The 13,046-nt window shown below is 38.6% G+C and overlaps 1 protein-coding gene across 1 annotated transcript in view; it reads left to right on the forward strand.

Annotated features, from left to right (window-relative positions):
* The first annotated feature begins 265 nt into the window (after positions 1 to 265).
* LOC139131805 (relaxin receptor 2-like) overlaps positions 266 to 13,046 on the forward strand; it is a 59,755-nt gene continuing 46,974 nt past the window's right edge. Inside the window, exon 1 of the mRNA XM_070698075.1 lies at positions 266 to 1,032. Within this exon, the coding sequence (XP_070554176.1) occupies positions 996 to 1,032 (37 nt within the window). The 5' untranslated portion in view covers positions 266 to 995. The remainder of the gene's footprint in view (positions 1,033 to 13,046) is intronic.

The following is a 13,046-nucleotide window of genomic DNA, read 5'->3' on the forward strand; positions in this document are numbered from 1 at the left end:
CAGTGACTATTTAAACGGCAAACAAGCGAGAAAATAAACAAACAAACAAGCATTCAAACAATAGTAAGCATGTGGGGAATCGTTTGAAAAATGATTTTGACCAAATGGAGAATCAAGCCAAAATACCTATTTTTACGATTGTCAAAAAATATACATTAACATAATAAATACACCACTAAAACGAAAGTCAAACCACTGACAACTGAACGTTTGCTATCATAAATTCTCTTTTCAATGTCGACACATCCTCTGCAATCAGGGTATACTATGATCTGTAGCCTGGCATGCCAGACCTCGACCATTGCTCTCGATTTTCAACAACCGCAACGTATTCGCGCCCTCTATTGGACGAATCAGCAGGGAACCACCAATCATCGATTACGGAATCGGGGCACCTGTCTGCGGGACAAGACAGCTACTTCCATTTGGGATAATTGATTCATGTATGTAAATCGAATCACTCTCTCTCAGCATTTAGTAATCTCATATCTGATCTCTAACACGTACAAAGGCGGGATCTTGTTTCAGAAGGACGTGAGTGATGTGGCTTTGATGGAACAGCACCAGTAAAGGGATAGTGTGTGAGACAATATACCACCAATAACTACTGTATCTACATGTGCGACGGGTTGTAGATACAGACATTTTCTAGTATCGGTATGAAAATGCACGAATAAACAGAGGTGAAAGAGAGTTCCAGCTGTCTACTATTTTCATCAATGCGAACCCTATCGGGAAAATGGACCCGTCCTGATACCGTAACTGCCATTGGTGGTGCGGACACTGGGGGCTGGACACTTCAACTGCCACCGCCGCCCGCGATCACGATCCTTTATTCTACTACACAGAACTGTCAATTCCTCAAAAAATTATACCAGTCTGTGGTACGGGCTTGATGAAGTCGACATACCAGCCTTGATGTCGGTCTCTTGCTTCCAAAGCCATCGGCGTGGATTGCACAGTTTGAGCGCCGCATGCATGGCCGTCGGTAAAACATGTTTGTCGTCATAACCATACTCGCCACACTCCCGGGTAAGTTGACACTTGAAACTTGTTCACAAACTTCCGCACTTTCTGAACATGAGCAACATTTTATTTTGTCTTTGAATACTATATGAAGATAACCGAGGCGCCTGCCGGCTCAACCCGAGACTCATTTGTCGTTTTGCAAATGTGTTTACTTCAATGGCTCCAACGTAGCCTCTGCAATTCAAACACAATACTACTGAACACAAGGACGTCGAACTGGAACAGAGCTGCATTTTATACTTTCAACTGTCACCTCTTTTTATAGGAAATGTACGAGTGTTAAATTATTATATATGTTGTACCAGTTAGCGACGCAACATGTGTTACACGGACTACAGGGGATTAGAGTGGCAACTTCATAATTGTGTTGGTTTTTTTGTTTTTATTCATTCTATTTTTACATGGGTGTCGGAGTGTCCTAATTTTCACCTCTTTCTCGCAAAAGTTGATGAATTCAGCAGTGTTCCGTTCCTTCCAGGAACTGAAAACATACTGGAAATATTTTTTGCCGATAAAAAACTAGTGTATTAGAAATACATAACATAGTGTGTAAGAATGCTACGTTTCGAATTCATGAGCTTAACGTCTGGCTACCGGGCAGCGTGCAAATAAAAGACATTGCTCAGGCTATGAGAGAAAGTAGTTCACAACATGCAGAGTCGTCGCAGACGTCGAGTCTTTTTCAAAAGGCAGGAGCAAGAACTCCGCGTAGATGAGAAAAGTGGGATGGATTTTTACACGGCAAATACCTAGCGTAAAGGTGCAAGCTTCTATTTTGTTGATCGCGTCGAAGTACATTTTTCTTCATTTGTCACGACTACTTAAATCACCTCAATCAGAATCCGATACCGCTTCTAAAAATTCTCGTATCAACGCTCTTCTTAATCTAACCTGATGGTCCGATTGTAGATTACTAGCTACCTCGATCGGTTAAAATGAGATTGCGTCAAAGTTTTTGTATTTCTTTTGCATTTCCTATGTTCTGGCGTAGTTTAGGATACTACGTGTACTGTATCCAACTTTAAATCAGAAGTATGTTGTTGTAATGCATGTCTCGAGAAAAGGCGCGTACGCAAATATACCGGTATGTATGTATGTATGTATGTATGTATGTATGTATGTATGTATGTATGTATGTATGTATGTATGTATGTATGTATGTATGTATGTATGTATGTATGTATGTATGTATGTATGTATGTATGTATGTATGTATGTATGTATGTATGTATGTATATATGTATGTATGGATGGATGAATGTATGCATGCATGGCTGGCGGGATGGATGGATGATTGTGCGGATGTATGTAATAATGTGTGCGTGTATGGATGGATTGATTATATATTGATAGGCTGGAGGGATTGATGTATGTATGTGTAGCTATATGCGTAAGAATACGTGTATATTGTATGACCGTAACAATCGATCTTCAGTATTGGAAGTTTGTGCGCATGCTGTCAGTATCCAGTCTGTCGACGTATCGGAATCGTTAAGAATTGTTCAGAATTGCCACATTAAACGGTGACATCCACTTTAAACTGCGGCATCCACATTAAATATACTAGTGGTCAAACCAATAAAGTCTTCCAATATGTGGCAACAACATCGCCCTGTCGATTTCTGTTACGGTTCACCGCTAGTTTGCATACAATGTCTGCAAGTGATGTAAACGAGCGTACTCTCTGCAATGACAAAATATGGTGTCACATCGGCGTCGTTCTCAGATTCTTTTGTCACTCAGAACGTAGATTTGACAAGTAAAGCTCACTTCCAATATTTAATGTATTCGTCAATGTGTTTGTTACGCCTGTGAAAGTATAGTTTCATGGTTTACTTCCCAAATCATTACGTCAACCTGTCAACCTGTTTGGTGCTCTACCTGTCACCACACCCTGTGTATATTATGTCAGCTATAACTGTTTACTGGTGAATTCTATTCCGGAATAGAATTCATTTGTCAACAATAACATTGCATATTGTACAACGCATTGAGTACAAGGCTAATACTCGGTATTTGGACATATTCGAGGAAGAATAATTAGAAACTGAGTTTGCGCATATCGAACACTTACAAAAGTTAAAGGCAAAGTTTATTTTCTGGTTTCGTCGCTTCATTGAAGATGGAGAACACCCACTACGGAAATTGTATCACTCGGGAAAAAGAGTGAATTCCATCCTTTATAGTGAAAAGAATCCACCCTTCTATCGTATAACGACACGACGAATCAAATTAAATTTTCGATTATTGAAATTCGAATCCGTACCACAAACAGACTGCGTTCCTTTGGGTCACTGCGTTCAACACATCGTTCATATCTTGATTGTTTGCGTTTTATTTTGCCTATTTTGTAAGTTTATTTTACGTTTCGCTGCTTTGTGCATAGAACTGATCAGCCACGGCGAGACAGCGTTGTAATCTTCGTTTCAGTGCAGTCTCTACTCCAGACTGGAGGCTGTATAACACTACGATCCTTTAACCTTATGTTTCGAAAGTTTGCCGTACTTTCTTCATCAGTCGCCTCAAATTCATCTTCAGTGGATAAATTGTTTGGAATAATTGATAGGCAGTATGTATTACCATGTTGTCTTTCACTGAGAAAGATAAGATGTCTAATTTTGTTCTACTGTGTTCAAGGTAGTGTTCGTATAATTGTATTTAATAGATTTAAATATTGATATGTCTTCTCGTCATAATGTTTTGTATCGTAAGTTTCTGTTATAAGGTTGTATTTTTCTCTGTTGTTTGTTCTGAGTCGTCTGTTGTAAAACTTGTATAGTATCACTGGTTGACGAGCTATTTTGACGCTTCCTTATTACGCAATCATTATTGCCTAGAACTGCTGTTCCACTTCCTTTATCTAACGGTTTGATTGATATCTCGGCGTTTTCTGATAGTGTTCTCAATATAGTCTATTCTGTGTTTTGGAACGGAAAGCTAATTTCAGGAAAGTATACAATAACATTACACCAGTCTTATTAAAGTTATCATTTACTCAGGGCATTGATAAACAAATGATCACATATACAAGTTTTAGTTTATTGCATTTATAGTTTAGTTTATTGCATTTATAGTTGAGTTTTTATACATTTATGGTTAATTTGTTTATTATGTTGTGGTTCCGGGTTGTTACGGTAATGGTTGACTGTTTTATTACCTTTGTGGTTGATTTCATTTCAATTATGTTCAGATTTATTGAGATCATTATTACATTTATGGAGGTTTCATATGCTATAGTGCCACTCTTTACTATTTATTGCACTTGTTCTCAGCACAGTTCTATCTGAAGGTCCGTCCTTGTTTGATTATGTCGGTCACGCATGCAGAATATCGAAAGGCGAACTATTTTACTGTGAAGGTTGTATTAGAATGGTCTTCAGAGACCTAGTGGGGTTGAAAGGTCAATTTGTCAAAAAACAAACTAACTACCGTATATATAGCAATCGGTAAGCCATTACATGAACTATGATATAATAGTACTCACACAAAAATGTTACATAAAAATCCGTTGCACATTTCGACAAAGAAATGAACCAATTTTTACTCACAAAAATATAAAGCGTATGCAGCTTTCAAATGGTTTCGTCAAATCAATACTTGTTGTTTGGATTATTTCTAAAATAAAAAGTCTGCCCACTTTCACTTTACGATCAGTCTAAAGAGGTAATACCTATTACGACGAGACCGTTTCGTACTTAACCATTAGCCTTTGCCAATTGTCGCCTTTGAAAGTGCAAAATTGTTTATTTCATGGCCGAATACTTCCATAGAGCATTCAAAATGTCCCCTTTCAGAGAAAATCTAAACTACATGTGATATCGATTACTCAGTTATTGTATGAGTAATCAACAAGCACTGAGACCTTAATGCCCTGTTCCTGTCCAGGGATTTTACCCCATTTAGTTCAGTCGCCGCATTTAATTCAATTCGAATTTACAAAGAAAGGAGTACTTATCCGGGAGTGACTTCACGTTAAAATATGGTTATCATTTTATCGATAGGGGTAGTTGCTTAGGAACATATATCTTCTTCGAAAAATGCAATTTGAATATCTCTACATGTAAAGAGCACTAAGAGCATCAATGGTCCGCGTATCTGTAACTTTTGATGTACTTTAGTCATTTGTACCAGTAATGCCAACTTTGGTCAATTTTTTCATATTTTTGTTTGAAATGACATATTACGCCTAAAAGGTACATGATAAATGATGTTGAATCCCACAGTATGTGTGCGCAGCCCGGCTTACAATCGTATACGGTGTATAATGAAACCAATGAAAATGTTCGTGGCGTCTAGAAACCAACGCTGTTCCAATCAGGTCTGGTCAAACCAAACCTGGCAACTTGGCGAAGAAACGCACAGAAATTCGGCGAAATATGCCGAAAAGATTGCAGTTGGTAAACGAAGCGACGGCAAGGACGATACTTGATATTTCATAACAGTTGATAGGGAAGTGAATGAGAAATCATGCTAGTTTTATCAGACTAAAATAATGAAAAATATTATCAAAAACTATGGCTACTGCAATTGCAACAGCTGACACAAAATCATTGACCCGTTGTTTATCCTATCACAGATAACGATACGAGGGAAGAGAAAAGCCAGTGCAAAAGTCACAATATTTCCCCATAAACTCCTCGGCACCGATTACTTCTTTTTCTTCATCGTCACACTTGAGTACACATTAATCGGGAGTTGCAAACAATTCAATCCAGGGGCCAAATGCTCTTTCACCGTGAATATTTATCCTACACTCTGCTTGTACGCAAACTTTAACGATCATAAGAGATCTGACGATAACGTTGACTGCCTCACCCAAGACAGCATCGTCGTAAACCACGCGTCTCTTTACGACAACAGCTTAGCGCTATCCTTGATTTTTGCGTAGGTCATCGGAGCGGAAATTAGGCTCTGGCTCGCGAGAATGCCACGACAGGTGGTTTAAGAACTTGTTCTTTCGTATTGAAAGGATTAGAAATATGATGTGAAATATGATCTTTTCTCCAGGACGATAAGAACGATACTTTGAGCGATGATGGTGTATTCCAAGATATACCATGAAACACGTTCAAGTCGGCAAAGTATTACAATTTGTAAGTTCTATACTTGATCATCCATTGCACGTCAGAACTGTTTTATGGCCACTTGTGAATCTCAAAGTTGTGTGATTCCTTTGCGTCACCACTTTAGGCCACTGCAGCGCTTAATACATGTACGTTCTTCTTCGTTCACATTGGATCTGATTTGCTGCTATGTTTCTGGGTGCGTGTTTATGCCGCCAACGGGTCCATCAGACAAGATTGGCTATAGCTAGGTAAACGTTAGGTTTGTGCAGTTCAGTATACTTGCCAAAGAGTAACCAGACTGACTGTATAGTATCATACATAGTTGATAATCCATCTCAGACCATTGAACAATGCACTGAAATCCAATACTTGACCCCTTTTTTCATTGACACAAAACTTATTATTTTCCAGTTCACCCAAAGCACGTACGTCAAAAGAATTGTTTCACATTAAAATCTAAATGGATATTAACCTTCAGCCAATATCCAAATGCGTTAACAGATCTCCTATAAATGCCTTTTCAAGAGATTCCCGATAGTTTCTTTAACTAAACACTTTATAAAAGCTCCTTGAATGGACAGCTGCCTTCCTGTATCCGATCTCACTGAGTGTTTCTGTGGAATATGTCAACCTCCAATCAAGCTATGTTCTGGCTTTATCCGCTGAAACATAGAATACTATGTATCTTTCGTCTAAAAGGCATTTTACGAAAAATCAATGCCAGAAATCGAGAGAGCAGGTAAAAGCAATGCACATTTACGTTAATATTATATTTAGGTCGTGGTCACATGGAATTTCAAAGGCCTGGTTTGATAGGATCCAACTAAAGAAACAAAACGATCTACTTGAGTGTTCGTAAGTTTTTGCTCATTCTTTTCTTAAGGAAACGTCAACAGATTTTACTTGATAATCAGGAATGAAATTAGGAGGTCAAAGCGCAAACATTTGGCAAAGAGAAGCAAATACATGTAAGCTCAAGTTTATCATTCATCAATATCTGAAATCTTAAGTAGTCATATACTCTTTATCAAGTCGAAGAAAAAATGATTAATTTTCACTGTAAAGGACGACAGTGAACACTTAATGTTTTCTTAAAGTTTTCACTCGCTAGGTGATGCTGGGGGAAAGGGAGGGGGTGGCGTCACTACATATGCGACAACACCGATAAGTTAAGTTCTAAGGGAACAACACTAAAGAATTGTCATTTTTGAGTCCTGATGATCAAAATGAAGTCCTGATGATCACAATGAAGCCATCCAAATGGTATTAATTCCTTGCCGGCGAGTATTTTCCTTACGTGTACATAAATTGAATAATGGTCATTGTTTCAATTACAAGGAAGCGAGTTGATCTCAGTCTGAAAATGCTGTATATATATATATGATCTAAGCATGACGACGCACAGTTCTCATGCAACGGCAATTAGGGCAGAACTCAACTTGAATTTTATCCGAGCGGGCGGTCAGGTAGACAGTTTGTTCCTGATGAAGCGATTAATTCTCCAAATAACAGAGGAAATTGCCAAGTCACGGGTAAATACATTTGATTTGAACGAAGAAGTCGACTTGAAGTAAAGTCATTTCTGATTGATATTGCCAACACAGACTCACGTCCAGCGACATATGTGCTGTTGACATCTGCTTCTTTACTCATGTTCGATACATTGCACAGTAACACTTATGAAAAACACTGCCACAATTTGCCAATATTACTACAGCAAATGATTTATGTAACAATAGGGAGCAGGCCTTAATGCAGGCAACTTGGCGTTTACCACACTGGCCAATCTCTAGCGTATGGAACGCTTTTTATTTTTATACAGCTGCAATTATAATCGTCAGATTACCGAAAATTAGTCAATTCAATATATATTGATGAAATTTGTTTATTCTATCTTTAAAACATAGTTTTCCACTTCGCTCAAGGGAATCTGCAGAAGAGTACACGTTTGTTGTAGCTGTACACCATATATCGATCTGGGAATCCCCAAATGCGAAACTTCAACATAAGTGGCCATTAAAAAAATTTTCCTGCTGTGAATTCACCACGTCCTTCCATGCAAGACCATTATTAGAATCAAAACGGACGAAATGACTTCATTTTCGTGCCAGCCGATTCTCAACAGAACTAAGCGTTTTTTTTTCTATTCCCAAAGAACCTGTGCATCAACTTTCGGTTGAATGCTTCCGGATTTAGCAATTATGTGTACAGACAACTGCACAATGCAGTGCATCAGTACATCAAATAGTGCTTTGCATGGCACGGGATCAAAAAACCGAGTCAAAACAATCTGTACACGACGAAAAATTGCAATTTTTAGGGTCCGAAAGACGTCTCTCAGGCGCATTTTGAGACCCCTTTAAATATGTCATTGTTCTGGTTGCTGGTTTTGTCAGTTAGTTCATTTTGTCTTGGCTTTTTGCTGGTATGAAATTAAAGAAAAAATATCAACTGTTTTCAGTACGCCAGCTTGAACCCACACAAACTTCACTAGTGAAGAATTTAAGGTTACTGATCCCAAACTTTGTGTCTGGGACCTAATATGCATAGACATACGTTTAAGTGGACAAATGCGATATGGCTGGTTGTTGATGTTATTGTGTTGTTTCACCTTTCATTTTATCCGGACTTATTGCTGGTACATGAGTAAACCAAAAATACCTATCATTACAGAACGGTAGCTCAGTTCTCCGTTCTAATCAATCATACCGTGGTTGATCTGGCCATCCATAATACATGCCGCAAACTGTTATTATTTATATAAACTCATGAACAAGCGAGCCAACATATTGTATGTTTTTTCTATTACGTAGGTACCGTCTGTGTTTAGCTCTTGCACAGGTGGTGATGCGATGCGATGCTTTGGTATTAGAGCATACATAGCCATAAAAAGAATAGCTCACAGGTCAGGTAGCATGTTTTGTATAGGTCGGATGTCAATTAAAATGTTTTGTCGAATGGTTTCTTAAAGTACTTTGCTCACCTGTAACCATTCAATGATTTCAGTCTGGGCCATACAAAAACATCATGTTGACGTGAATGTTCCATTCCTCATATCTTGATGGCCCTTTGTGGTTTGGCTATTTTCTCCGTAAGGTAGAATTCACCTCGGAGACAGATATTCGGACTCTCAAATCTTTACAATATACTTGAGGCCTACCAATTGTTGGGCTCATTTTTAAGCTTCTTAGGCAAATAAACTTTTAACCGGCTTAGTAATGTGAAAATCGGGAATTTTGTTTTCTCCCATTGAGGTAACACAGGGATGGTGGCCATTTTGAATTTCGGTAAATATTGAGTAATTTGTTTCTCTTGCATCAAAATCTGCAGAGTGACCCCGGATTTTATCCTTGATTTGAAAGAGCATTGCTGAAAGTTTGCCGGGGAAAGTTTGAGCAAAAGTGCAAATCTTTCATTCTTCTAGGCGCGAATATATATTATATTATATATATTGTATATTATAGAAATAACGGACGACGCGCTGACCATTAACGTTTATTTATGGGCAAGGGCGAGAGGAAAGCCAAAAATTAATGGGCGAGGCTTGCCGAGCCCGTTAATTCGGCTTTCCTCTTGCCCGCGCCCATAAATAAACGTTAATGGTCAGCGCGGAGTCTGTTATTTCAATCATAGTATCAATAAACCCCGAAAAACCGTCAAAATTTACGAAAATTCCCAGTGCGAACGACAACGGGGCCCCAGAACCTGTCAGTGAGTAGTGCGCGCGCCGCAAAAATTCTGCAAATCGGGAGATTTTTTTGAAAAAAAAGCGTCTAAACTTGGCCCACAAATGCTCCATTTTATTTTGTGGTTGATTATGATCTTTGTACAAATCACAATTTTCGCTTTAGCCGTAAAGTTACTATGTTTACGATATTATTCATATTCACGGGTATGAAAACAAACCATTACTGTGAATTTGTAGGCAGTCACGTGGTTCAGCTCGACCAATTAAAACTCAATGGACAGGGCATGGTAATATAATACATTTTAATGTGCCCTTGTTTATTTAAATGAATTCTACTCAATGTTTACAGCATGGTTCCTCAGCTCTTGTACAGTGGCCTCCGCATATGAGTACATTTGAAATGATCAAGCAGCTTTTAAATGAATATTTTGCCTCTAAAGCCAGTTACCAGTCAATGGTTATTAAACTGTTAAAGGCTAGGTAACAGTTCTGGAAGTGTTGCGCAGGTAAGTTTGGAAGAGCCATCTACGCGCGCGCACAAGAAATCGTAAACGAAGATGGCGGTGTCGTCTGCAACCTTGACGACCTTCAGCAGAGAACTGTCCCAACTTTCCAGTGTAAGAAAACACATATTGCCATTTTGGAGTGACAACATACGTCACTTTTCCCTCAGGCCTGTGAGTAGCCCAAAATATCGTTGAGTATCCCAGTCGCACATCTGCTCAGCCTATATTTGTCTATGAAGAGACGGTCCTGAAAAGAGTAAAATGGGTTGAAAAAGACTGATTTTCTTTCGAGGAATGGTTTGCTATGGTTTGATATATGAAAATAGTGTCATGTATAGATTCTGTTTATAAAAATCAAGCAAAATCGTATAGGCTTACCAAACACATCGACTAAAGGAAGTTATCGCGTGTCCAAACAGGATGCATACCTACGTGACATCGGCACAAGTTTCGTTTCCCTCTGGACAAACATCGGCTATCAGGGCGTTAATGAGTACACTTAATTATAAATACCAAATACGCAGTGAAGATTTATTCAGAAAGGGAATCACTACAAAATGCAACACAAAATTGTCTGGTAAGCCATCGATTAAGATAAAATATGTGTTGTGATTGTAATTTATTTGTCATGAATATTTTCCACTTAAAATTGACAAGAAGTATACATTATTCTTGGCTGTTCGGTACCACGTTCTGGAGAACATGACAATTCGACTCGATAATGACAAATATTGACGCATTTTTCCAATGACCGAAACCTTGGTTTCAACAAAACCCCAAACAAAAGCCTAAGTATAACCTGTCTGAAATAACATGACATAAATGACTTTCAATGAGAACAGATAATACAATATCCGAGTGGTGCCGTGTGTCGCGATAGATGAAACCATGGTGTTTCAACCAGGATGCCAATGCGTACGTGCCCCATACTCAGACGATCGATGCGTTTCCGTACGCCGCCGTAAAACCACTTCCGTGGCTTAAATTGTCGCTAGTGGGCGATAACTTCTCGGCTTGTCCAGTGTCATACGTGCAGGAGCGGACATTTCCTTGTGCCATAAAGCACAATTACAAATAGTGCTGACAGTGCAAAACGACTTGTTATGCAACCCTTGATGTTAAGGCCGAGTTGGATTCGGCCTACTTGTAGGGGTTAGACATAGTTGGTTTCAGCCGAGCTAGTTTAGCGCCGAGCTGACCCACCCACTGGTCACTTGGCATTTGTCTATACTTTTGCCACTGTAAGCTGTCATTCTGTATCCTGATGGTTACAATCTCGCCTGTAGTTTTAGAGATTACATCAGCATCAAATCGACAGATTTTGCTGAACTTTATGCCTTGAATATGCTTTGCTAATATATCAATAAGTCCACATACTTTAGGCAAGCCTACCGACCCGCCGATGTGTGTATAAATCTTGCCCTCAATGCCATTTTGTACAAATTTTATTCTGCGTAGATCTTGGTTAGTGCAGAGTCGAGAGTCGTCACCGTCAACTGACCCATTTTCCGATGGTCGTAATGAATCTGACAACAGAGACAAAATGGGGTTACTGTACCAATGCACGGCGATTTGTTAAGCGCAGAAAAGGGCACACTGTACTCAGGGCAATACTGCTACATCGAGCAGCCAATAGTCTCCTAACTATTTTACATTACGTTTTCCGCTATGTTACTCAGCCAACAGCGAAATCAAGACAGTCCCCATGGCGCAATATCAAAGATTAGTTGACAGAAAGATTTAGATATGTACTAAAAGTGTATTCCGGGATCTTTATCACTGTACCACAGCCGTATATCTAAAACTAAGCTATACTCTGTAGGTTACAAGTGATCGATGGATAACCATATCTATGACTGTGTTGGCTAATCTAATCTCTCTCCCACTGTTCATAAATTCAAGATGGATGGTCTTCAGTATTCTCTAAGAATGCTACATTTCTACCCAATGCGCCTCTTGCTTGTCTTGGACCAGGCATTTATGTCTCTTTCAAAACTACTGTACGATTTTCACGAGGTTGTGTATTGAAAATGAAATATCTAAACCCCTGGGGCAAATTTCATGAGATTGTTCCTTTCGGATAAGGTCGATGGACGTTACTTGTAAACACACAGACCCTGTAATCTGTGCCATACGCCCGTGTCACTTCAACCGTTATAATTTAGTATGTAATACTAAACCTACGATTAGTGATCAACCAGGTACTTAACAGTCACTCTAAAGGCAACAACACATTATCAAAGTATGTAATAAAACATAAATATTTAACTAAATTTATGCATAATAAATCAAACGTACCGTTTTTTAATATACTATTATTGGCCTGATGCCAGTTACAGATGTTGGCTAAACTATGCATGTAAAAGCGGACAGCATTTCCATATTTATCTTTTAATTCAGAGTTTTATCAAAATCAAATCAGAAATAGCTGGCAATATAATGGCGATGTTTTCTTTGCTTCACTGACTCCCAATAGAAAATATCGAGAGAACTACTTAGTGATAATGCGATATACAAACAGATTTCAGTCTTTTTAAAATCCGAGTTTTTAGGGATTTTTATTATTGTTGGTTAATAAATTGCGTGGGCGCGTTTTATTTTGACTCAAAGAAAAAACTCGTCCTATTTTCGGTAATGTCGGCCTTGTTCTATATCAATTATTAATTAATGTAAGTTCAGTTCGAAATAAAAAAAAATAAGGATGAACTTGGTTGATATCCTTGATTATCGATGTAAATGACTATTACACTTATTGTT

Source organism: Ptychodera flava, chromosome 4 (genome assembly GCF_041260155.1).
Source record: "Ptychodera flava strain L36383 chromosome 4, AS_Pfla_20210202, whole genome shotgun sequence".
NCBI classification, from domain to species: domain Eukaryota; kingdom Metazoa; phylum Hemichordata; class Enteropneusta; family Ptychoderidae; genus Ptychodera; species Ptychodera flava.